At 53.7% G+C, this 25,101-nt stretch overlaps 2 protein-coding genes across 2 annotated transcripts in view; both read left to right on the plus strand.

Moving 5' to 3' along the window:
• Positions 1 to 25,101, plus strand: part of RADIL (Rap associating with DIL domain) — a 55,466-nt gene that overhangs the window by 12,780 nt on the left and 17,585 nt on the right. Inside the window, 1 exon segment of the mRNA XM_070363042.1 lies at positions 23,638 to 23,870. Within this exon segment, the coding sequence (XP_070219143.1) occupies positions 23,638 to 23,870 (233 nt within the window).
• On the plus strand, positions 1,456 to 4,807 carry PAPOLB (poly(A) polymerase beta). Its single transcript, XM_005887320.3, has one exon. The coding sequence runs from the start codon at positions 2,295 to 2,297 to the stop codon at positions 4,221 to 4,223; it is 1,929 nt and encodes a 642-aa protein (XP_005887382.1). The 5' UTR covers positions 1,456 to 2,294; the 3' UTR covers positions 4,224 to 4,807.

The following is a 25,101-nucleotide window of genomic DNA, read 5'->3' on the forward strand; positions in this document are numbered from 1 at the left end:
GTGTCAGGAAGGAAGTCAGAGGATGTGGATCTGGAGCTTAGAAGAGAGCAGGTTATAAAAACTTAAGCTGTTAATAGGTGATACTTAAGCTGTGAAAATTGATAGATGACCCAGGTAATAAATACATGTACAGTGAGAAGAGTCAAGGGCCTAACAAGGAAACTGGGAGAGCTCCAACTTTAGAGGAAAAGTAATGCAGGAGCAAATTAGACTGAGGGGAGACCAGAGACGTACAAGACAACACAGCGTGTGACGCCGCGGAGGCCAGTGTGAGTCTACTCGAGGTCAAAGAAGGTGTGCACCATTGAAGCCACTGTGTTAAGCAACATGGTCACTAGAGGCCCTCCTGGCAGCTGTGTTGCTAGAACGTTTAGCACGCATACCACGTTGAAATAGGTTGAGAAAGTGGTGCTTATATTTCTGGCAATATGTGGGGTTAATTAGCCTGGAAGATCTTTCTGTATAAAGTACCTGGAAGTGCTGGATGAACTGTAACAATTCTCCTTTTAGATGCATAGCTGAGAACCTCCCCAAATAAAGGAATCCCTAGGGGTGAAGAAAAATGAGAAAATGAGGGCCTTAGAATCTGAGCTGATGATGAAGCCACAGTTGCCTTGCAGGTATTTGCCAGTCTTTGTAACCGAGAAACTTAAGTTTAATAGCTGTCCAAGAAAGATGTAGGGAGCTGGAACTGAAACCTCATATATATTTGGAAACTATAAAGGTGGACACACTCAATGAAAAGACAAAATAGGAAGAGTTTGCTACCTGGTAAAAGATGACAGAGTTCTCTCTCTTGACCTGGGCTCTGGGTGGGAAAAACTGAATATTCTTTCCTAGAATTGAAAAGCACTCTTCCCCTCACGTTTGGAGTTCAGAATTGTACTATTTAAGTGATGTGGATACGAAATTACATTGTACATAATTTGATGATGTACAAGGACGTCCGATAGAACAAAGTACTCTTTGGAAGGACATGCTTCCACACAGGTCTCCTAAATCTGGCCAGAGATGAGCTCACAACCCCAAATAACAAGACACATGAAGTGATGCTACTTGAAATGAGTCAGTAGAAAACTGTAGACTCAAATTCTCAAGAACCTGGGAACTGGAACCATTAGTTATAAAATATTGAGTAAGTAGATTTAAACTATTTAATGAAATAAAAGGTAGAAAGAAAACAGGAAAGAACAGAATGTCATCCCAAAAGGCAGGGAGGATTTGGAAAAGAAAAAGATGCTTTTAGTAATAAAAATGCAAGTTTGTAAAGGGATACTTTGGTGATGGCTTAAACAGCAGACTAGATATGACTGAAGAGAACTAGAGAACAAGGTAGGCCCGGCATCATGCAGACAGAAACGGGCTGAGAGTCATGGGGAGCTGATGAGAAGGTCTGTCACATGTCCCCACGAAGAGGGCCAAGAGAATGGAGCGAGGACATACCCCACGGACGTGCCCGAGAGTCACCCGGGAGCATGACTCGGCGTTCGCCGCGTGAGATGAACGAGAGGTTCGCCCCTTGCTCCCTGGTGGCGATGCCGCAGGACACTTCAGACGGATTTTTACAGCTGTCACAAAGACGAGACCGGCGAGCAGCAGGCTAGCCGGCTGCAGACTCCGCACCGGGAGCCGCAGAAACCAGAGGTCAGCAGATGGGACCCTCGGAGCTGGACAGGACAGGACCGAGATCCCGGAGCTGCGGTCGCGGCTGCCCCGCCACCCAGGTAGCCGACCACGGGGCACGCGACAGAGCAGCTCCCCCACAACGGACCCCGCTGTGCAGGGGTCCTCAAGGACGGGCATGAGGGCAGAGGGCCCCTGAAGGTGCCGCGGGAGACGACGGAGACCCGGCGAAGAGGAAATGGCGAGCGAGCAGATGGACGGTAGGTCTGGGCAAACGTCCCACACGGCTTTGACACGGCCGGAGCCGGGGGCGCACCCCTGCTTGCCCGGACTGGCCAGATGCTGGGGCGGAGCCCCCGGAACTACAGCCCCCATGAGGCTCTGCGCGCGCGCATGCGCCGTGGCAGGCGTGGCGGGCGCGGCGACTGGCGTGCGTGGCGCGCGGCGTGGCGTGCGTGGGCGTTCTAGAACGCAGCGGCGAGGGCCCAGGCGCCATGTTGGGGCCGAGGGGACCGCGGAGAGGTGCTTGAAGCGGCGGGAGCGGAGCGGGAGCGGGTCGGACCTGGGCTGGTAGGAGCCCCGCCCCTCCCGCCTCAGCGGATCATGACCCGGGCGGCGGCCACGGAGGTCGCGGTGGCGGGGGACGCGGCGTGGCGGGGCCAGCGCTAGAGATGATGCCGTTTCCGGTGACCACCCTGGGACCACAGCGGACCCCGCCGCCGCCCAAGCACTACGGCATCTCTTCCCCCATCAGTTTAGCACCCCCCAGGGAGACTGACTGCATACTTACCCAGAAATTAATTGAAACTCTGAAGCCCTTCGGGGTTTTTGAAGAGGAAGAGGAACTGCAGCGCAGGATTTTAATTTTGGAGAAATTAAATAATCTGGTAAAGGAATGGATACGAGAAATCAGTGAAAGCAAGAGTCTTCCACAAGCTGTAATTGAAAATGTTGGAGGGAAAATCTTTACATTTGGTTCTTACAGGTTAGGGGTGCATACGAAAGGTGCAGATATCGATGCGTTGTGCGTGGCACCGAGACACGTTGATCGAAGCGACTTTTTCACTTCCTTCTATGATAAATTGAAACTACATGAAGAAGTAAAGGATTTAAGGGCTGTTGAGGAGGCATTTGTACCAGTTATCAAACTCTGTTTCGATGGGATAGAGATTGATATTTTGTTTGCAAGATTAGCACTGCAGACTATTCCTGAAGATTTGGACCTAAGAGATGACAGTCTGCTTAAAAACTTAGATATAAGATGCATAAGAAGCCTTAATGGTTGCCGGGTAACTGATGAGATTTTACATCTAGTACCAAACATTGACAACTTCAGATTAACTCTGAGAGCCATCAAGCTGTGGGCCAAATGCCACAATATTTATTCCAATATACTAGGTTTCCTCGGTGGTGTTTCCTGGGCGATGCTAGTAGCAAGAACTTGCCAGCTTTATCCAAATGCCATAGCATCAACTCTTGTCCGTAAATTTTTCTTGGTGTTTTCTGAGTGGGAATGGCCGAATCCAGTGCTACTGAAAGAGCCCGAAGAACGGAATCTGAATTTGCCTGTCTGGGACCCAAGAGTAAATCCCAGTGATAGGTACCATCTCATGCCCATAATCACACCAGCATACCCACAGCAGAACTCCACCTACAACGTGTCTGTTTCAACACGGATGGTCATGATTGAAGAGTTTAAGCAAGGGCTTGCTATCACACATGAGATTTTGCTGAGTAAGGCAGAGTGGTCCAAACTTTTCGAAGCGCCCAGCTTCTTCCAGAAGTACAAGCATTATATTGTGCTTCTGGCAAGTGCGCCAACAGAGAAACAACATCTAGAGTGGGTGGGTTTGGTGGAATCAAAAATCCGAATTCTGGTCGGAAGCTTGGAGAAGAATGAATTTATTACACTGGCTCATGTGAATCCTCAGTCGTTTCCAGCACCCAAGGAGAGTCCTGACAAGGAAGAATTTCGTACAATGTGGGTGATTGGGTTAGTGTTAAAAAAACCAGAAAACTCTGAAGTTCTCAGTATTGACCTCACCTATGATATCCAGTCTTTCACAGACACTGTGTATAGGCAAGCGATAAATAGTAAAATGTTTGAGATGGACATGAAAATTGCTGCAATGCATTTGAAAAAAAAGGAACTTCATCAACTACTGCCTAATCATGTGCTTCAGAAAAAGAAAACACTTTCTACAGAAGGTGTCAGATTGACAGCCTTGGATGACGGCAGCCTTGACTTGTCTGTCAACGGTGAGAACAGCACACCTGTGTCGTCACTTCCTGCTGCTTCGAAGACTGGCCCAGTGACTGGCAGCACTCAAGGCAGAAACAGTCCTGCCCCGGTGGCAATGGCAGCATCTGTGACTGGCGTACAGTTTCCTGAAGTTTCCTTGCAGCAAGCAAATCCCAGCGACAGCCTGGGGGGTGCGTCCAGCGAAAGCATCCCTCAGACTGCTCCACAGCCAGCTGTTCCTCCAGCACCGAAGCCCATGGTCACCAGAGTCGTTTCCTCAACACGGCTGGTCAGCCATCCACCCAGGCCTTCAGGGAGCGCAGCAACAAGCATAGCTAATCCTATCGTAGGAGTCTAGAGGACATTGTCGCGTCACCAAGAAGAAAGGACCAAGGCAGCCAAAACAGAAGAGGAATGTTTTCAGAGAGAGACCAGTGTGACTCGATTGAAAACTATTCAGACAGCAGCTTTTGTTGGCCTCACGGGGAACATCCACTGCAGACCTTCCCAGTACCCCTGCTCTCCCTGCAGATCCTATTCCTGTTATCAAGAATTCAATAAAACAGATTGAACTGAGAAAAACACCTCGAGGTCCATAAACAGTATCTGCCAACTCAGCCTGCTGTCTTCACATGCTAATGGAGGAGAATGAAGGGTACCAGACTAGATACGGTTCCAGATAGGTTTAGTAGGTGTATTTGGTGACTTCTCTTATGGGCTAATCTTGATCAGAAGTCCAGGTTAGTATGTGAAGCTGGAAGTACTGTTACTAATGTGTCAGGATACTTACGTGTTAGCCACAGTTATGCTATTTCAAAGGACACCTGCCCTTTAGGAGGAAAAAACCCCTCCAGCTATATTTGTACCCTTGACTGACATCTGGACGGGATTGATGTTGGGTGCATTGTTGGGGGAAGTTTGCAATACAAACTGGTATCAGAATTCCTTATGCTGATGATGCACTTTATGTATATTTTTATTAGAAAGTAGAACTAATTTTAGCCTTTTCAGCTTGATGGATTTCAGTTTTTTCCTGAAGGGCGTTCTTCATTATTAATCTTGTGGTGGGTTCCCATTGTGTGGCGAGTGGTGTGCTGTGCTTCACAGGCATCGAGGCCACCTGGCTCAGCCCTGTGAGGTCACCCTTTCAGACCAAGTACCAGCTCTTAGGATATGCGCTTGGCGCTGGAGCAGTAATTAGTAAGTGTTTGGTTTTGATGGGACAGGATCAAGAAAGGAGACACTGGTTTTATCTGTACAACTGTTTGAGGGTGCGAACAATCAGGGGTCAGACGGCAGATACTGTATGGAGCTAACAAAGCTCCATGTTCTCTTATCCTTAATCATTTGTCTTAAAACAAGGAAAAACTTCCTGTACCCCCGACCCCCACTGCCTTCTCTGCTTGTGTGCACAAGATGCGCTTGTATATTGTTTCACAGAAAACTCAGTATGCTCGTGTTTTCTCAACCATGATGTGAAACCAACAGTCCTGTGGCCCCCTGGCTAGTATTGAGTGAAGTTTTACTAAACGTAATTCCTGTGAAGCATGTTATCCATCTTGGATGGCCGTTCAGTCTCCACGTAAGAGAAGATGTGTATACTCCACAGAATACCTGCTTATGGTAAAGTTAATTTCTAATTTAAACGTGTAAGCAAAAGCATTTTCTCTAGAATTTTAAATCAATTTTTATTTGTAATGACTTACTAAAATTCATTAGTGAAATTTACATGTAGAAACATAAAAAGTTTCTAGCAAGCACTTGACATCTGGTCAGCTTTCTACTCATTGGTCCTGCAAAAGATTTAGAATACCTTTCTTTAAATTAAAAAAAAAAAAGACCGCTCATAATTCAGCCGCAGAACATTCATGTTGAAAACCAGGAGTGCCCGCGCTTGTAGGTGATGAGAGCTCGGTCTTCTTCTGGGCGTAGCAGCACACCTAACGGGCTTTCCACAGCCTGGTTCTGGTTCTTCCCATCCCCTGACAGTGTTCCTTTTTACCACACGTGCATTTTTCATCTCAAACTGCAGCTTCTTAAACTCTTTCCCCGTCCTTCTGAATAATTTCCCCAAAGTTGGATTCTAGTCGTTTCTGTTGTGGGCTGTGCAGTAATTGAGACTCTGTTCACCATGACCTCCTGACGCCTAGTACACGGTGTTCCTGCTACCTGTGTGGTCCTCTTCCCTTCTGCTACAATAAAATCAGGTGACGTGTGTACAGTACCTGTGTATTTTGAATAGCTGTTGTGTCACTGAAATTGCCAGGCACAAATTTAGTCCTGTCGTTTTGTTCACACATTGGGGGAAAATTAGTTTATTAAATGTTTCGTGTAATTGTACTTGTTTTTCCAAGCTGGAAAGTTGGAGCTTTTTAATTCTAGTTTTCATTACCTGAATATCGGACTATTTTTTCATACTGTGTGCGTAGTGTCTCATGACTGGAGTTTGCTTTGTTTTATAGTATCTGTACTCCTTGTATTTTTCAAGCGCTATTTTGAAAAGAGATGATGTATTTCTCCATTAAAAAAAAAAAAAAAATAAAAATAAACGAGAAAGAAGCGAGCAGAGGGATTTAAACCTGAGGATAACAGTTCAGCTGTTCTTACAGTGCTCCAGCAGGGAGAGACGCTGATGAACCTGTCCACTTTATTTGAAGTCTAGAGTTCATGTTACAGCGTTAGGGAGAAGCCTGAAAAGATTAACACTTCATTTCAAGCATGCTGACCCCACAGCCAGACTGGGGCCTTAAGCAGCAGCACTGAACACATGGCCTCTGGCTTTCCTTCTGAGCCAGCCTGACCAGAAGCAGCTTGGCCCCCTGCCTGCCCCCCCAGGCTCCTGTACGGGATGCTGTGGCGGGGAGGGGTCTGGTGGTGAGGAAGAGCTGGAGTGGGTGCTGGCAAAGGGGCGCCCCAGGCGGCGGGGCAGGGGGCACCGACAGTGCCAGCCCTGCTTCTGAACAGGCGGCTTCAGCCATCGGTGGGGAGGGGACCCAGGGCCACGCGCACTGCGCCTTCCAGCCCCGGCAGTGGCCTCCGCAGAGCTTTCTGTATTGAAGCGGACAAAAATAGTATTTTAGAAAAGTCTTAAAGTTCCAAAAGAATTTTCTTCACTAAAAAAAATTTCTGAGAGCATCTTACTTTGTCGTAAAAGCAATAAACCACTTTCTTTTGGGGGAAAATGGTTAAAAAATAGAGTTAAAAAATTCCTAATTCAAAAGAAGGTAGGGGGCTTCGCTGGTGACCCAGTGATTACACCTCAGCACTTGTAAGGCAGGGGCGAGCGTCCATCCGTGGTCAGGGAACAGAGAGCCCGCGTGCCGGCTGAGCTGCCCAGTGCAAGTCTGTCAGAGAAAGCCAGGAACGAGGCGGGTGGGAAGTCCCCCCGTCTAAGATGGGGGACATGAAGCCAAGTACGTCACTGTACGCATAAGTGGGCTAAACATCCTCACTAAAGCGGAGGTTGTCGGAGTCTGTGGAAAAACCGCGTTCAGCTGCTTGCTGCTCTGTTTACGAGCGGCACACCCAGAATGTAAGACCTGAGAGAGAGGAAGGAAGGCCAACAAAAAGCTCTTAGAGTGACAGTGTCATCCAAACGCTTCAAGCTGAAAATAATTGCCGGGGGCAGAAGGGACCAGTGCGGCAGGGAGAGGAGAGGAGCTGCGGCAGGAAGGGGCGCGGCTTCGTGTCCGCATCTAAGAGCCTCAAGGTAAACAGGTCACGGTCTGCCAGAAGCGTCCCTGTCGCAGAACGTTTTTACACAGCTCCTTTCGTTAATTGATGTTAAGCAGACAAAAAGGGAATAGTTTTGAACATACAACAGGAGTTGGCAAACATTTCTTGTAAAGGGCTAGGTGGTGGGGGAATGGTGCTCAGTCGTGTCCGACTCTGCGACCCCAGGGACTGCAGCCCGCCAGGCTCCTCTGTCCGTGGGACTTTTTAAGCAAGAGTACTGGAGTGGGTAGCAGGTTCCTCTTCTAAGGGATTTTCCCCAGCCAGGGATCAAACGAGTCTCCTCCTTCTCCTGCATGGCAGGCGGATTCTTTACCCCGAGCCACCAGGGAAGCCCATAAAGGGCCAGCTAGGAAGTGTTTTCAGTCTTGTGAGGGTCTGCAGTCTCTGTCTCAGCTGCTGAACTCTGCCTTTTAAGGGAGCTCAGCACGGAATGTGTGTCAGCAGACGCCCAGGCTGGGTTTGTCGCCCGTTCCCCCCACCGGCAGTTGTTATCTCTGATCTATTGGACGTTTGTTGTAAAACCTTCCACTCAACAATTAGAAATGCATTTTATTGTCAAATAAACACTGGGCATGTAACACACACACACACACACCCTCATGTTCAACCAGAAAGTAAAACTCTCTTTATTTTCTGCTTGAACATATTTTAAATTACATGATTCATGGAACATATTTTAAATTACTTGATTCATGGAACATGTTCTCTGACTGCAAAACAGTTGGGAATGAATGATAAACAGCACAGAAAAAAATTTCCTAAAGAAGACACAAAAGCGCTAAAGTCGTGAAGAGACGGACAGACAGAGTCTCTTATTCTATCAAGTGATGAACAGTGAAAAGTGGAAAACAGGCTGTGAGCACGGAGATTTCATAACACATCAGACAGTCACAGTCCAGGAGATACTAACAATGGGGGGAGGAGGTCTCTGAAAAGATGAAGCAACCCAATAAACGGGCGAAAGAGATGCTTCGGTACTTCACAGAAGACGAAATAAGAGTGAACGGGAAAGGGTGCTGCCTCTCGTTAGTGGTGAGAAAAGTGGGAATTAAGACCACAGAGCTGTTTTTCCTTTTTCTTTTTTTAATAAAAATGAAGTCTGACAGCGTTGAGGTTTGGTGAGGAGGGGGCGCGCTGATGTGATGGCCAGTGGGCCGCAATGCAGACCGGTCCCTTCAGGAGGTGTGGGCTTTCTGCTAGTGTGGCAATGCGCCCACAGGGCTCCACCCTGCTCGTGGGGCTCTGGTGCCCTCCATCTGACTGCTCCCTCGTCTGTCGGGGCGGCCAGAGTCTGGGCCACCTCTGCAGACCCCTCAACCCCTCTAGCTTACCTCCCGCATGCCACGTGGATGTCCTCGGTTCCCACGTGTGCCAATTCAGGAAGCACTTTGCTAGAGAGACTGCCCCACGGTCCCCAGGAGATGAGGAGGAGAGTGAAACAGCAGCATTTTGTAATAGCTTGAAGCCTGAAAAAACGCACATCTCCATTAGCACGGAGTGGAGGGCGCGCAGTGTAGTCATGCAGTAAATAACGTGGACCCAGGCCTCGTGTGTCCGGATAATATTAATAGCTGCATTTCCTAACGCTGGGGGGAAAAGAAATGCGCAGGAAAATACACAGTGTGGCCATTCTGTATGAGGTTTAAAGGAAGCAAAGTAGGGCAGTGTCATTTAGCACAACTGCGGAGTGTAAGGGAGAAACCAGGAAAAGTGGAGCAGAATCCAGAGTAGCTGGGGCCAGAGGGGCGGGAGGGGGCCGCAGTGCCGGAAGGCGGACGGGAAGCCTTCCTCCTCTTGCAGGGTGGGTGGGGGAGGAGGTGGTGTTGGTTTTATTGTTAATGCAAGTTGTAAATGCTTCTGTGTGTGTGATGTCTGATCAGGAAACCTAGCACCAAGGTGATGTCATCTCCTGAAGTCCAGTGGGCTGCCCACTGTACCCCAGGGCCACCTCCAGAGGGTTGTCTTAAACACGTCTTCATCAGTTAGGAATTGCATTTGACCAGACATTGCATTTGACAATGACTGAGCCCAGTACAGGGAGATTCTCTTTCACGTCCAGAGGGAGTCGGTTCAGGGCCAGTGGGGACACTTTCCTGGCCCCCAGGGACCCCGGCTTCCCCAGGGCCAGCCCCACCGCTGCAGTTCGTGCCTTCCATCCCCGGGGTCACCTCCAGGTGCAGGGCGACGGCATGGCCACTGCCGCCACATCTTCATGTAAGGCTGGAGGAAAGAAGGGGCAGGGAGGGGTGACGCTGTCCCCGCAGACCCTGTCCTGGAGGATGACGCGCCCTCATCTTCTGCTGACTGGAACTTAGCAGGCCCCACGAGTTTCTCAGTCGCATTAGACTCTCTGCGACTCCATGGAGTGTAGCCCGCCAGGCTCCTCTGCCCATGGGATTCTCCAGGCAAGAACACTGGAGTGGGTTGCCATCCCTTTCTCCAGGGGATCTTCCTGACCCAGGGATTGAACCCAGGTCTCCTGCATCGCAGGTGGATTCTTTGCCACCCGGCTACTAGGGAAGCCCGAGAAGGCCCTGCCTACCTACAAGGGAGGCCAGAAGGCGTAGTCTGTGCTCGTTGGACGTGTAATCGTCATCCCCATTGTTATGTGAGAGGAAAACAGGACAGAATGGGTGTTGAAATACAACGATAGAGCGTCTTGCAGACTCCTACATTTAGACACTAAGACTTCCGAATAAGGATCAAAAAAGACACTTTACTGTGAATTAGAACTGAAGAGTAATGAAAAGGCAGCTTGTGGGTGCAGCCGTGATGTTCAGAAGAGGGGGTGCCTGGCTGTAAACGCTGCCCTAGGAAAATAAAGACTGAAGACTGATGCGCTGAGTGCCTTCAGAGCTGGGTTAGAAAGGACACGACAAATTCAGAGAAGCAGTAGAGAGCAGAGAGTGGAGACAGGGATACACATGCAGTGTGGAGGGCCAACAAAGCGGAGAGGAGGTTCTCTGGAAAGACTTAAAATAGTCAAAACTGGGAAGATTGAGGAAAGCTGAAGATGATACACATAAGCGATACGTTATAAAGCTTTATGCCAGTAAAGTTGAAAACTTAGTTGAAATGGGCAATCTACACAGAGATAACCTACCCAGACTTACTGAAGGACAGAAAACCTGAATGGACTTATAACCTTGAAAGAAATGGCTTGAGTAGTTTGAAGATGTCCCCAATCAAAACCAAAGTAAAATCACAAAAAGCATAAGACCTAGAAGGTTGTACAGGCCAATTCTACCCGATGTTCAATGAGAAGATTTATTCCAATATTTTACATCAGACTATGCCAGAAAACAGAAAAAGAAGAAATGTTTTTTTTCTATACAACAAATATAACCTTTATGTAAAAACCAGAGAAGCAGAACATGATAAAAGTTATCAGCCAAATGTGGATATGAAAACTAAACCCAAACCAGAAATGTATACCAAACCATCCTGAGCAAGTTTGATGGATCTCTGGAATGCTAAGGTGATTTAACATTTGTGATGCCAGCTGGTAGGTTGATGCTGGTTGTTGGCAGGAGGCCCCAGCTCTCCGTAGGTTGACGGAGGGTCCTCACGGCGTGGCAGCTGACTTTAACCCCGGCACGTGATCTGAGAGTGCAAGGCACAAGCTGTAGTGTCTTCAGAACCCGAATGTGGAAGTCACACCACCACTTCCGCCGTGTCCTTGTGGTTAAACAGGAGGAGACTCCAGAAGAGCTCGAAAAGCAGGCGATCCCTTGGGGCCATCTTGGAGACTTCTCACTGGTCAGCAGGAAGAATGGCCCCTTTAAATACCTCAGGGTGAAATACCGCACGGCACCGAACAGGGATGAGCTAGAGGTACACAGAGCCAGAGTCTGTGCTCACACCACATGACTGCAGATGAAATACGTGCTTTTCAGAGATATTTACTACGTATGTGTGTAACATCCCAGCCATACTTAATCATGAAGAAATACACACACAGGAATTACGACCCCAAATCAGTAGCGCTCTTCTCTTTGGATGGAGGAAGAATTCTCACCCGTATCTGGAACGGCCTTTCCAGTGGGCATGTCATCCTGTTCTCCACACCCTTCCAGGTGCCTGCGGCGTTTCCTCGTCATCCCAGAGGGTGAGTAGGAAGCCTGTGCGCAGACAACTTTTCCACAATGTTTGGCTGAAAAGGAGGGTTGAGGGAAGCGCCTGTGGCTCGCGGGTGTGGGTGGAGGTAGGGCTGGGAGCCCAGAGCGTGTGGGGTGCCAGGGCAGGGGCCCACTGCCAGGGGGCTAGGGGAGGTCTGCTTACCCTCGATCCTGGTTGTATAGCAACACACGCTCATCTTAAAGACTTCGAACCACTCGTGAAAATATAGAGAAGAAAGGTCCTTGAGACCCTGGCTCCCGTTAGACCACCATGATGAACCGTTTTCCTTTTTACAGAAGAGGATATGAAGCATATCCAAGGGCTTCCCGGTGGCTCAGAGGTAAAGGATCCACCTGCCAATGTAGGATACACGGGCTCAACCCCTGATCCGGGGGGACCCCACAGGCCAAGGAGCAACTAAGCCCGTGCGCCACGACTGCTGAGCCTGTGCTCGGAGCCCGGAAGCCGAGGCTACTGAGCTGGGAGGCCCTCGAGTTGGTGCTCTGCAACCAGAGAGAGCCAGCCCCCAGCAATGAGGACCCAACGCAGGCCAAAATAAGATCGATAAAATAATACATTAAAAAGAGAAAACCGTTACAAACAAAGCTGCGTCTGTGCAGTTGAACCAATAGTTATAAAGCACCGAGGCCCCTACTGGGCAGCGGTGCTCCCGCCTTCCTGGTCCTCCGCGGGCTGGCCGGGGTCTTTGCTGCAGGTGTGCCCACATCCCCACTCTGTGATGGTCGTGCTTTGCTTTTCTCCAGATGGCCCGGTTTTGCCTCGGTGTGAACTTTCTGAGCTAAATCAGAGGGTGTGTGGGCTTTCGTGTCTCCTTTCAGCCTGCTTGTGAGGTTCAGGCAGGCGCTTGTGGGCACCGCGTGCTGACCGCGGGGCCCGCCGCCCACCGTGGGCCAGTCCTTGCTCGGGTCAGGTCGTCACCCGGATTTGGGGTGTGGTTGTCGGGTCACTCCTGGGGGAGATCTCCTGTCTGTCCCTGCTGGCTCTTCCTCGGTGCCGCCTCCTGCTGAGCAGCCACTGGCTGCCCTGGAAAAGCCAAGGCCTTGAAGCTGAGACCGCAGCTCGAGGTCTCTTGGACCCGCCCTACACCCCAGCCAGTCATGTGAAGTTAGAACTCTCTCCTTCCCCCCTCCCTGTTTTTATTGATGCCCAGACACCTCCCCCACCGCCCCTCGGGAGCGCCACCCACTCCTGAGGAGGTGGTTAGACCAGGCACGGTCGCTGGGCGCATCCAGAATTCTGGCTGCAGTCTGCCCTCTGGCCCCAGCGACCTTCGTCCACGTGCAGAATGCACACAGCCATCTCCCAGTCCCAGATCTCACCTCCTTACAGTATCAGGTCAAGTCCCAGATCTCATCGTCTAAGTGGCCTCAGTCAGGTGTGGAGGAGGCCCCTGGGTGTAGTCCGTTAAGTACAGCCCTGAGGGTGGAGGGGCACGGTCCTTCCCCCGTGGGCCCGTTGGTACAGGGACGAGTTACCTATCCTGCTCCCAGCAGCCAGTGGTGGGATGGACACAGGATAACGTCATGGGTGTCCAAGTTGAAAGGGGAAAATAGACGGTGGGGAGGAGTCGCTGGTGCAAGGCAGAATTCCGCTCCTCGGGGCTGTAGGACTGAAATCGCCGTGTTTCCTTTCTTCCTTTTCCTTGCTAGCTGTGGACTAGCGCCCACGCTCAGCTCCTTTTCCTGTGGCCCCTCCCATCCGAGCGAGGGAAGCCCGGTGTTCAGGCCTTCTCTCCTGTGACCAACCGGAGAACGCTCTGCTTGGAGGTTGCTCGCGTGTTGGGTTGGGTCCGCTGGATAATCTCTGCATCTCCAGATCAGCTGCTCAGGAACTTGAGTGGTACCTACAGGCTCTCTCCTGCCCATGAGCCTACTCCCGGGAGAGACCCCAGGGGCAGAGGTCACGGGTACCTTAGAATTCTGCTCCCACATGGCCTTCCATAGTTATCCTGTGTTCCTCTGCTGCTGTACAGATCTATGTAAACATGTACATGTGTGGGATTTTCATAAAGAAATTTTTTAAAGAAACAGGATCACATACTTATTTTTCTGTATTTTAAAAAAAGACTTATTTCTTTATTTTGGGTCGCGCGGGGTCTTGCCGCGCGTGGGCGTTCTCTAGTCTCCGCGAGCAGGGGCTGCTCTTCGTGCTGCTGTGCAGCCTTCCCGGTGCGGTGGCTTCTCTCGTTGCAGAACTCGGGCTGCAGGCGTTGGCTTCAGCAGTGGCAGTGCAGGGGCTTGGGAGTTGTGGCCCACAGGCTCTAGAGTGCGGCTCAGGAGCTGTGGCCCACGCGGCTTTGTTGTTATGTGCCACGTGGAAACTTCCCGGGCCAGGGATCAACCCCGTGATCCCTGCCTTGACAGGCAGATTCTCAACCACTAGCCCACCAGGGAAGACCTCTGTATCTTGTCTTAGCAAATTCCTTTTGAAAATCTCCGCATGTCATCTGTTATCATTTTCATTCATTTTAGGGTTTATGGAATACTCCATGGTATGGTCAGAACATTGTGTATATTTTAATTTTTTTTTCTTTTTTTTTTTACTAATCATTTACGAAAAATTTTGCAGTAGGTATTCCTGTATGTACTGTATTTCACCACATAAAAGACGTTATTGATTGTAAGAACACCAGTACCTCCTTACCACTAACGCAGAAAATACTACAAAGTCAACGAGGACACAGTGCCTTATATTATTATTTATTTGTGCTCAGGTGCCCTTTTCTGGGCCTCAGGAACGTTGCTGGGCGTCACTGGGTGGCTCAGTGGTAAAGAATCCCTCTGCCAGAGACATGGGTTTGATCCCAGGAGGATCCCACGTGTGGTGGGGCAGCTAAGCCTGTGCGCCACAGCAGTAAAGCCCGTGTGCCCCCGAGCCTGTGCATCTCAACAAGAGAAGCCACTGCAATGAGAAGCCCGAGCACCAAGACGACAGAGTAGCTCTCCCTTTCACAACTGGAGCAAAACCCGTGCAGCAGGGAGTACCCAGCACAGCCAAAAATAAATAAAAATAAAAAGAAACAAAAAGCATCGCTGAGGCCACTCCTTTTAAGAGCACTTCACTGTTATTCTGGGATTGTCTCTCGGCCGTGGCGCAAAATCCTGCCAGTTTGTGCCCAACAACCAGAACTCATCTATTCTTCAGGTGGTTCTTAAGTGACTGGAATATTGCACAGTCTGGCCCCCTGGAACAACAGCCAGTTCTCACATGACAGCTGCCGCCTGGGACTTCCCGTGTGCACGCAGGGTGCATTCAGAGATGTGAAAGTATGTCTCGGAATTGATGAAATATATACCATATGTGTGTGCATTCATTCATTCCCTCGTTCATTAGGTAGAAAAGCATGTACATTTAAAAGCTTGTTTTTAGTAGTTACATCCGTGAGTGTGCAAAGTGATACTTTCTCATCACTAATTAAAATCAACAAAGCAAAGCACGGAAGCCAAAACAGCTGGTCTCTGCCCTCGCCTTCCCTGCTTCCCAGTTGGCCCTGCCCAGAGGGAACCAGGTTCAGCTGTGAACCCTGGTCCTTGTTGGCATTTAACCCCACGGCTTACGGTGACACACGTGTCCCACTACGGCTGGACGAGAATTCCACTCTGTTCACCCTCGCTCATTTAAAGTATCAGCCCCTCGGCCCTGTCCGCTCATGAATCTAAATAAGTTTGTTTAGATTTGTAATTGGTGTTTACATTCTTATGACCAGAGACAGCGTTTTACAGCTGAGGATCTTCTCTTCTTGTCCAGCTTCTATTTTCTTTGAAATTAACTGCTGTCATCGTTATTTGTTTGCCCTTTTTCCTCGGTACTTTCTCCAGCCCGCTCCCAGCCGCCCCTCTCCCCCACCCCCGCCCCACCTCCCGTCCCCTTCTTCCTGGTTCTAGGTTTACGCCTGGCTTTGGTGGACTGGCTTCTCCAGTGGCCTCCTGAGAGTGTCCATGGGAAGTGAAGTTGCTTAAAAGATCTTTATTCTGCCTTAATGCTTGATTGACAGTGTAGCTGGGTATAGAGTTCTAGATGAAAATACTTTCTTTCCTAGCATTTCGGAGGCCTCTGTTCCTCGTCTTCTAACTCCCCCTCTGGGAGACGCTCTGACATGTGATTCCTGCGCCTTTGGACTTAACCCCCGCCTTCTCCCCTGGAAACACAGCGTCTCCCCAGCCTCGTGCCGCAGCCTCAGCGTGTCTGCACCTTTTGTGTCAGATTTGTTTTAATGTAGAAACGATGCTGTGTCAGCCATCCCGCGCCGTGTGTCGGTCACTCAGCGGTGCCCCTCTCCGCAACCCCATGCACTCAGCCCACCAGGCTCCTCTGTCCATGCGGTTTTCCAGGTGAGAATACTGGAGAGGGTTGCCACTGCCTACTCCAGGATCAGTTATCATATTTGTTTATAAAGTCCATGTTCTCTTATTTTATGAAGGTTATTAAAATTTTCTCTTTGCGTATTTTGGCCCTTTATGCATTTTTGATCTCTACTGTGTTTAGTGACTTTTAATGGGCATTTCACCCTAAAAACCCACGTCCTCTGAAGGACTACCCCAGTCCTCGGATTGCCCCTGCCGGGCGTGCCCTTACCCGGGCTCGGTGCCTCCTGGGCCGCCGTCTTCCCGTGATCTGCTCTCTTCTAGCTTCTCTGTTTTGTCTGCTCGCTCGATTTTCACAGTGGTTTCCCTGCCTGTTTTCCGGCCTGCGTGCACGTGGGCAGCTGTGCGGGCATCTGGAGGCGTGGCCTCCGGGGTAGGGAGGCCTCTCCCTGTGGAGCAGCAGAGCCGGTGCTGAGCTCGGCCAGGAGGGCACGTCCCCAGCTGAGCACCACCAGTGGACGAGCCCCTCCCGTGGGTCGTCGAGGCCTGGCGCACGGCTGGGCGGGTGCTGTGTTTACCAGGGTCCCCTCCAGGGAGGGCTCGAGGAATCTCCGGGGAATCCAATGGGGCCTTCGGTTTCAGCTAAAGAAAAATCCGGCCTCTGCCACGCCGATCTTTCTCTGGTACGGCTCTGGGAGGCCCGTCTCCATCTGTGATGGGCTGACGAGTGGCCAAAGCATTTGATCTGCTCAGTTACCCATTATCTTAATTAGGTTATTAGCCCTCCTGCAGACGTTGCTCTTCCTGATTAAGGCCCTAATTAGTAGGAGAAGGTCTAGGTTTTACCACGGAGATAATATTCCTCGGTACTTTAAGGATGTTCTTTTTTTTTAAAAAAAAAAGTTTTAAAATTTGATTAATCTGTTCTTCATCGCTGTTCGGGCTTTTCCCTAGTTGCGGCTCCCAGGCTCAGAGCGCAGGCTCAGTGTCGTGGTGCTTGGGCTGAGCTGCTCCGCGGCAGGTGGGATCTTCCCGGACCAGGGTTCGAACCCGTGTCTCCTGCACTGGCAGGCGGATTCTTTACCACTGAGCCACCAGGGTAGCCCCTCCTCGGTACTTTAAAACGTTTTTATTGTTGAAAATTTGGAAAATAAAAAGTATACAGAGAGTAAAAATCATCTGTGAAATTACCTCCAAAAGAGAATTGCTTTTAGCATTTTGGTGCCTTTCCTTCTTTTCTTACTATCAAGTTTATTTTCTTATGTAATTCGAATCAACCTGTGTACAGAGCTCTTTACCTTTTTTTTTTAACTCCGTGTACTTACATTGTGAACATCGTATTTAGTGCTTAGTGGAGCGTGGGCTGTGTGACTGCGTCCTTGGTGAAGCTTCAGAATATTTCCCACTTTTCTCTGTAACGCTTATGTAAGCATCTTTGATTCCTTTTTGATTGTTTCTGGAGGATAGGAACTTAAAGGTGGGATTCGTCATGGAGAGCTGGAGGCGTTTCTAACTGCAGGCCTGTGCGTGCCTAACAGGACGTGGTTGGCACCAGGCCCTGGCTGGTTTTGACCTTGGTGAGGACCGGCGCCAGGTGACGCCCCCACGGGCAGTGTCTGCACGTGCTGTCTCGCCTCACCTTCTCTCTTACATGGCTCTGTCCTTAAAGAGTCTCTGCCGACTAGACAGGGGACGCACGCATGATGCTGGTTTGTGTTTCCTTTAGTATTTGTGAGATGGAGTGGGTTTTACACTGTACACAGGCCATCTGTGCTTGATAGTCTGTACCCGCCTCTTGTCGCTTTCCTCATCTTTATTTTGAAATGCTCTCAGCAGAGGACTAGATCCGGGGTAACATAGTGACCTGTTTGTGCACCCATGACCCAGCTTCAGAAATAAGTCGTCCAGCTGGAGTGCGGCAGGAGGGGGCGGGGCCGCGGCCCCTGGAGGTGTCCTTGGCTCTCCGCCCAGCCCTGGAGAGGAGGCGGGGAGGCGCAGGACATCTGCATCTTGCCCGGGACTTGAACCCCTGGGCCGCTGGCGGGAAGGCAGACATCTGTCAGCTCTTTGGGTGGCGGGCGAGGATTCGTGCTGGGGACGGGGCTGAGGAGAGATGGAACTGCAGGGCTGGCAGCATCTGACTGCCAGAGTGGCTGGTGTAGGACGCGTCCTCGATGCTGGTTGGAACTTGGGTTACTGCAGCCTGTGGCCGCTTGCAGGGGACAGGGCCCTCGGTGGGATGGTCGTGGGGCTCTGGTGCCCGCCGTGTCCCCTGGGTGCCCTCCCCCTGGGCAGGTGCGGCGGCAGGCCCTGAGGCTTTGGCTGGTGGGGGGTGCCCTCCCCCTTGGCGGGTGCGGCGGCAGGCCCTGAGGCTTTGGGTGGTGGGGGGTGCCCTCCCCCTGGGCAGGTGCAGCGGCAGGCCCTGAGGCTTTGGGTGGTGGGGGGTGCCCTCCCCCTGGGCGGGTGTGGCGGCAGGCCCTGAGGCTTTGGTTGGTGGGGGGTGCCCTCCCCCTGGGCGGGTGCGGCGGCAGGCCCTGAGGCTTTGGCTGGGATGGGGCTGTTGGAGGCACCCTGCGTGGGCCCGTAGGTCAGTCCCGAGGCTGAGGCGGGCACGTGGGCGCGGCTTGCTGTCCCCGGGGCCGCCCTGAGCGCCACCCTCTCCCTGCCCCTCGGAAGGAGCCGCCGTCGTGGTTTTGTGAGGCCGCCTTCTCGGGTTCCTCGCAGCGTCGTCGCCTGTGTGTTCTGCCCGCGACAGTGTGGCTTCCCTTGTTTTGAGTTGTGCGGGTGGATTTAGGTCTCGTCCGTCATGCTGCTCCCGGCCATGGCCTGTCCCCCCGCGAACGAATCTGGGAGCCACGCTGCTGCGAGCATCCTGGTCCCCACATGTGCGGCCCCTCTGCGGTGCGCGCCTGGCTGGGACTGGCTGGACGCTGAGTGTGCGTATTTTCGCTCTACCTGGTGAGGCCAGCTTCCGGTTCACCACTCCACTGGCAGCCTCAAGTGTGTGGTCTGCTCTTCTGCGTTTTCTCTTGTCTGATCTTTTCCGTATTGATTTGTGAAATGTGAAAAGTGGGAGTTGGTTGTTATGTCTGACTCTTCACGACCCCATGGACTGCGCTGTCCCTGGAATTCTCCAGGCCAGAATACTGGAGTTGGGTAGCTGTTCCCTTCTCCAGGGGATCTTCACAACCCAGGGATTGAACCCAGGGCTCCTACATTACTGGCGGATTTTTTCCCGACCCAGGAATCGAACCAGGGTCTCCTGCGTTGCAGGCGGATTCTTTGCCAACTGACCATCAGGGAAGCCCTGTGTTGATTTGTGGGCGTCCTTTATTCTAGTTTCTAGTCTTTATCAGCGATACGTGTTGTAATTATTTCCTCCAGGTCTGTGAGTCAGTGTTCTAAATTCTACTTACAGCATCTTTTGATGAGTAAAACTGTTAACGTGGTTGGATTTGTTCATTCTCTCCTTTATGGTCAGTGTTTCTCTGGTTCAGTTTTGTGTAAGAAATCCTTCCTTGTCTCTGGGGTCATAAAGATATTCCCCTCATTCTCTTTGGAGAGCTTTCTGGTCTTGCCTTTCAATGAGGGTCTTTAAAGCCTGATTTAAAAAATGGAAATAAAATTGACATAGCAAAGTTAACACTTCCAGTGCATTCCAGTGGTGTTTAGTGCCTGCCCACGTCAGATGGCCTTCTCTTTTATCATTTCGGTGTGTTGTAGCACAGTTCACTTGGTCATCCTGCTGCTGGTGGAGATGAGTAAAGTCTCCGGCTTGGGCCCGTTTGCAGTGGTTCTGCTGTGCGTGTCCCTGTCCCGTCCACCTCGGAGTGGCGTCGACGGTCAGTGGTGGAGACGCGGCCCCACAGTGGCTTCCAGCTGCTTGCTGGTTGGCCCCCGCCGCCCGGCAGCGTGCGGGGCGCTGGCTGTTCCCTTTCCTCTCCTGCACGTGGTGTTTCTTCGCTTCGGTTTCTTTCGTTTCTGTCAACAGCACTTCGTGGTTTTCAGTGACGGTCTTGCGAGGCTTCTGAAGGTTTATTCCTTCGTCTTTTCATACTTCCTGACGCCGTTGTAAATGGTGTCATTTGTAAGGACATGGCCCTTTCACTTTGTTTCTAGTGTTTAAAAACAGTGTTGCGTCTCTTTACTTCCGGTGTCTCGTCCCCTTGCTGAGTCCATTTCTCACTTCTAATGGTTTGCCCATACATTGCTTTGCGTTTCTCTGTACACAGTCACATCGTCTGTAAAGTAACTACAGCTTCCCCTTTCCGGCCCTCCCGCCGCCCATGTATGTTTCGACGTGACTGTACTGGTTAGGACCCCATGCGGCGTGAACGACGTGGCCGGTGGGCCTGCCGGTGTGCTCCTCGTGGGGAGGTGGGCCTGCACATCCACTTTTGTTCAGAACTGTGTTTGCCCGTGGGAAGAGCGAGCCCGGAAAGCCAGGTGGCATATTCTTATCTCACTGCAGTCCCTTTGTAGAGTTTATTATAACACGAGAGCGAAACGGAATTACATGCAAAGTGCGTGGAATAAGGCCAGCCGTGTAGGAGGCAGGCGCTCTCTGGACGATCCTGAGGTCTCTGTTGTTACACGTTTCAGGTATAAAAAAAGTTTCAGGTTAAGCTCATGGGTTGCTTGGTTGCCATGGAGCTTCATCATGCAGCCTTTGCTGACCTGGAAACAGCATTCCAGTCCAGAGGGCGTGTTGAAGGCAGGTCTGACTTGGGACTTCGCCACGGCCATGGCCGTCTGTTTTAGCAGCACATCCCCAGCTGTTGTTAGGGCCCTGAGGTCGGCTCAGTCAGCCCTGTTTGAGCAGAGCTCACCCGCACGAGGCTCGTTGGCCTCGTCAGCCCCTGTCACAGTCATTCCGAGTCCTGCCCCAGCCCGGTGGTGGGGGTGACCACAGAGGCTTCTCCGAGCTGCGTGCCTTGTTTCAGACCCTCCGGCTCCTGGGAGAGACGCCCACACGGGCCTGGGGTCAGACCTGCAGCCTGTTTGCTGTCCGGAATGTCCTGACAGGCAGGAAGAGCCTTGTTGTTCTTTCCAGGGCTGCTCTGAAGCCTTGACGACAGCTGCTTCCAGCAGACGTCCCCTCCCCCATGTCCAGGGTCCTCTGCTCTCTCCTGGCAGAGAGGACGGGGATGCCTGGGCCAGCACAGGAACCTCCGTGTGGTGGGGTGTCCCCCCCGGCCCGTGCGGCCTGCCCCGGAGCGTCCGATGGGAGACTTGGGTCCCGCCCTGCAGTGCTGCTGTGAGAGGAGAGCCCGCTCCTTCCCTGAGCCGCAAGCCTCGTGCTTGGAGGACACGCCGCCCCTCTGTCTGTCAGGGACCCCTCCCACAGGCGCGGCCCCCTTCCCCTTCAGAGACACCCCGTCCAGGAGCAATGCTGTCCCCGCATCCTGCCTCCCGCTTACGGGGACGCGTCCCTGTCCCACGCTCAGCGAGGAGGGTCTGCTCAGCCAGGCAGAGCTGCCCTGGTTTTGTGCGGCACTGGGACGCGAGCATCAGCCCCGGAAGCCACGACCTCCTCGGAGCGAGTGCCTGCCCGGTGATCCCCCTACCTCGGGGCAGCTGCAGAGTCCTCACACGGGAGGGGACCGCGTGGTGTTCATGATTTTTACTTTAAGAAAGTTTTCAAATATAAAGGATAGACAATAATGTACTGGGTACCTCCCTTCCAGAGTCGACCTGTACATTTAAAAAATGTTGTTTAGTTTTTCTGAGTGAGTAGACGGCACACACAGCTCCCTATGAAGCGTGTCCTTGTGTGTGCACGTGTGATGTTCCGCATGTCCTGGTAGGCCCCCGGGCTCCATCCCCCGACCTATGAGCTGGCTAGTTCTAGAACCTGCTGTGTGCCTCTCTGTCTGCTTTTGCAAGCAGCTTTGCGTGCACATGGATCCAGCTCCGGGGACGTGCAGGGCGCTTCCCGTGCGGCTGCCGTGGGGACAGGGTCTCCCACCCTCGCGCCGCCCCTCTTCGGGCCTTTCTGCCCACCGCCGGTGCAGCCTGGGGCCCGCCTCCCCTGGGCAGTGGCAGTGGCTCCATCCTGCCGGGTGAACGGTCCCCGTGGAGCTCACAGGGGCCCAGTGCCTGTCCTTGCTTGGTGTCTGCACGAGAGGGTCGTCCTGGCTGTGCCCCCACGGGGTGTGCAGCGTTCGTGTCGGCTCTGCGCGCTGGCCGTGCTGTGTCGGCGGTCCAGCGGCCCTGGCCTCTAGCTGCCCCTGCCTCCCCACCGACAGCCCTGGCCCTCCCCCTCCGGGGCCCTCGGAGGAGCCCTGGGAGGGTGGTGCTGTTCCACACTCCAGGCCATTCTGAACGCGGGCGGGTGAGAGGCCCTGCTGTGGCCTGAGAGGGGTCATCTGCGGGGGCGGGACCCCAGCTGAGGGTCCGGGTGGCTGGGAGCTGGCACCCACACCTGTCTCCTGCATCCCAGGGGACCTGGCCCCAGGTGCCCAGGCCTCGTCCTCATCTGAGAGGGAACGGCGACCCTCTGGGCTCTGTTGCTGTCTGGGAGCCCAGGCTTCTGGAAGGCAGTTCTGGGCGCGTCCTCTATGGAGGGAGGGGGGCCCGGGGCTTGGGCAGCGATGCCCCAGCTGGGACACAGGGCTGAGGGGGCTGCCTCCTCCATGCCTGGCTCCTGCCCCCACCGTGCCCCTCCCCTGGCTCTCTGGCCCGGCTCTGCGGCAGCGGCAGTCCCGGCAGACACTCACACTGCGGCTGAGCTGAGCGGGCTGAGCGGAGCAGCCTCCCTCCCGCAGCCCCGGCCCCCTGTGGGCTGCAGAGGAGCCGACTTCCCTCTCCTGCTGGAAGCAGGTCCATCTCCCTCCCGCTTGGCTGCCTGCTCCTGGTAAGGCCACGCCCTTGGCCCCCGCTTACCCCCTCCCTTCCCCCAGCAGTGTCTGCTTCTGTTTGGAGTGGTCGTGGGCAGGACGCTGCAGACAGCGGCTGCAGAGGGCTCTCGGAGGGCTCAGAGCAGAAGCCCTGGCCAGCCGGGGACGCGGCTGTGACGGAAGACCAGTTCTGGGTGGCTTCTCAGCTTTCGTGTGGCTTTAGTGTGAAAGAGCGCTTCCCACCCGTAGAGGTCTGTTCAAGGCTTTCCTGGGGTGTGTTGGTGTGTGCACAAGCGGGCACAGCACATCTCTGACCTGCCGTGCTGGAGGCGGCCTGGGAAGGCACGGCTGTACTCCGGGCGGTGGGCTGGGGTGCTGTGGCGAGTTGGCAGCTTCCTCCTTGTGGAACGTGGGGTGGATGAGCGGTTCTCATCTAACCAGTGCACACACGCTCACACGGGGTGCCAGGGTGGATGGGCTGGGCTCGGAGGTGGGCTTGGCATCCCTCAGGGGGTTGACTGCAGTGTGCCGCCAGGCTCCTGGGGGGTGTTTGGGGTTCAAGACGGCTGGGCTGCCTGGCTCTTGGGGGAGCCTCCAAGGTGCCCAGCCTTCCAGGAAGTGGTCAGTGGGCAGAGTCCTGCGGCTCCTTGCAGGCCCGCTGAACGGAGCAGTGACCAGCATGAGGAGTGGCTCCTGTGGCCTGAGCCCGGAACTGGAGCCCGGGCCCTGCTCACCCGACACGGCTGCTTTACAGGGATAAACGCCCAAGCCCGGAGGCTGCAGCGGAGCCGTGCCAAGGGAACCCCGGCCCCGGCCGCAGGGGGCACCCGGAGCCCTCCTCCACCGAGGCTGCGCCGTACAGTCAGCGAGACCAGCCTGAGCTCGGCTTCCACCCGGGACCCTGAGGAGCCTGGCCGGGACACCATGCGCTGTTCCCTCTACGAGTCACCCCACCTGCTGCTCCTGCAGGGCTACAGCCAGCAGCACGTGAGCCCCTCACTGGGGTGGGGGGCTCTCAGATGGACCGGGGGCGGGGCGGGTCTCTCAGATGGACCTGGGGGTTGGGGAGCAGGAGGCTCTCAGATGGACTGAGGGGGCTGGGCTCTCAGATGGACTGGGGGGTCGGGGGGGCAGGAGGCTCTCAGATGGACCAGGGTGGCGGGCGCAGGGCTCTCAGATGGACTGGTGGGGCGGGTTCAGTGCTCTCAGATGGACCTGAGGCGGGGGGGCGGGGCAGATGCAGGGCTCTCAGGTGGACCTGGGGGTCGGGAGGCAGGAGGCTCTCAGATGGATCAGGGGGGCTCTCAGATGGACTGGTGGGGTGGGCGCAGGGCTCTCAGATGGACTGGGGGGGCTCTCAGATGGACCGGGGGGTCGGGGGGCAGGAGGCTCTCAGATGGACCGAGGGGGGCGGGTGCAGGGCTCTCAGATGGACCGGGGTGGGGGGCAGGTGCAGGGCTCTCAGATGGACCTGGGGGTTGGGAGGCAGGAGGCTCTCAGATGGACTGGCGGGGCTCTCAGATGGACTGGCGGGGCTCTCAGATGGACCAGTGGGGTGGGCGCAGGGCTCTCAGATGGACCGGGGTGGGGGCGGGCCTCTCAGATGGACCTGGGGGTCGGGGGGCAGGAGGCTCTCAGATGGACTGGAGGGTGGGCGCAGGGCTCTCAGATGGACCGGCGGGGTGGGTGTGGGGCTCTCAGATGGACCAGGGGGTGGGCACAGGGCTTTCAGATGGACCTGGGGGGTCGAGGGGGCAGGCGCAGGGCTCTCAGACGGACCGGGGGGGGGCGGGCGCAGGGCTTTCAGATGGACCTGGGGGTCAGGGGGCTGGGCGCTCTCAGGTGCACACCCCCAGCTGGCCTTAGCTGGGGCCGGGGGCTGTGGTGGCCTTGGTCGGTCCTGGACTCTGGAGGAGAGTAGAGGCGTCCCTGTTCTCTGCTTCCAGAACATTCTCTGGTGCAGGTTACAGTAGGAGGCAGCAGGGCCGGGAGGGGCCCCTCAGCTCCTCACTGACTGACCCCAGCCGGGGCTCATCTGATCCTGGGCCCCACCCACCTGTCGCTTAGGCCGCTGCCTGCCTGGCTTCGGGGGGGACCTGCTGCCTCCCCGGGGTGGGGGGGTTGGTGGGTCCCAGGGAGTGGTTCCTGTGGGCCGACACCCCCGCGTGTCGGTGTGACCTCGAGTGTGTGCAGGGCCGCCTCCCACATCTCCATTGGA

Source organism: Bos mutus, chromosome 25, assembly GCF_027580195.1.
Source record: "Bos mutus isolate GX-2022 chromosome 25, NWIPB_WYAK_1.1, whole genome shotgun sequence".
Taxonomy (NCBI): Eukaryota; Metazoa; Chordata; class Mammalia; order Artiodactyla; family Bovidae; genus Bos; species Bos mutus.

Bases quoted from the DNA above. Each gene is read 5' to 3' on its own strand.
- PAPOLB (XM_005887320.3), top strand. From the start codon at position 2,295: ATGATGCCGTTTCCGGTGACCACCCTGGGACCACAGCGGACCCCGCCG.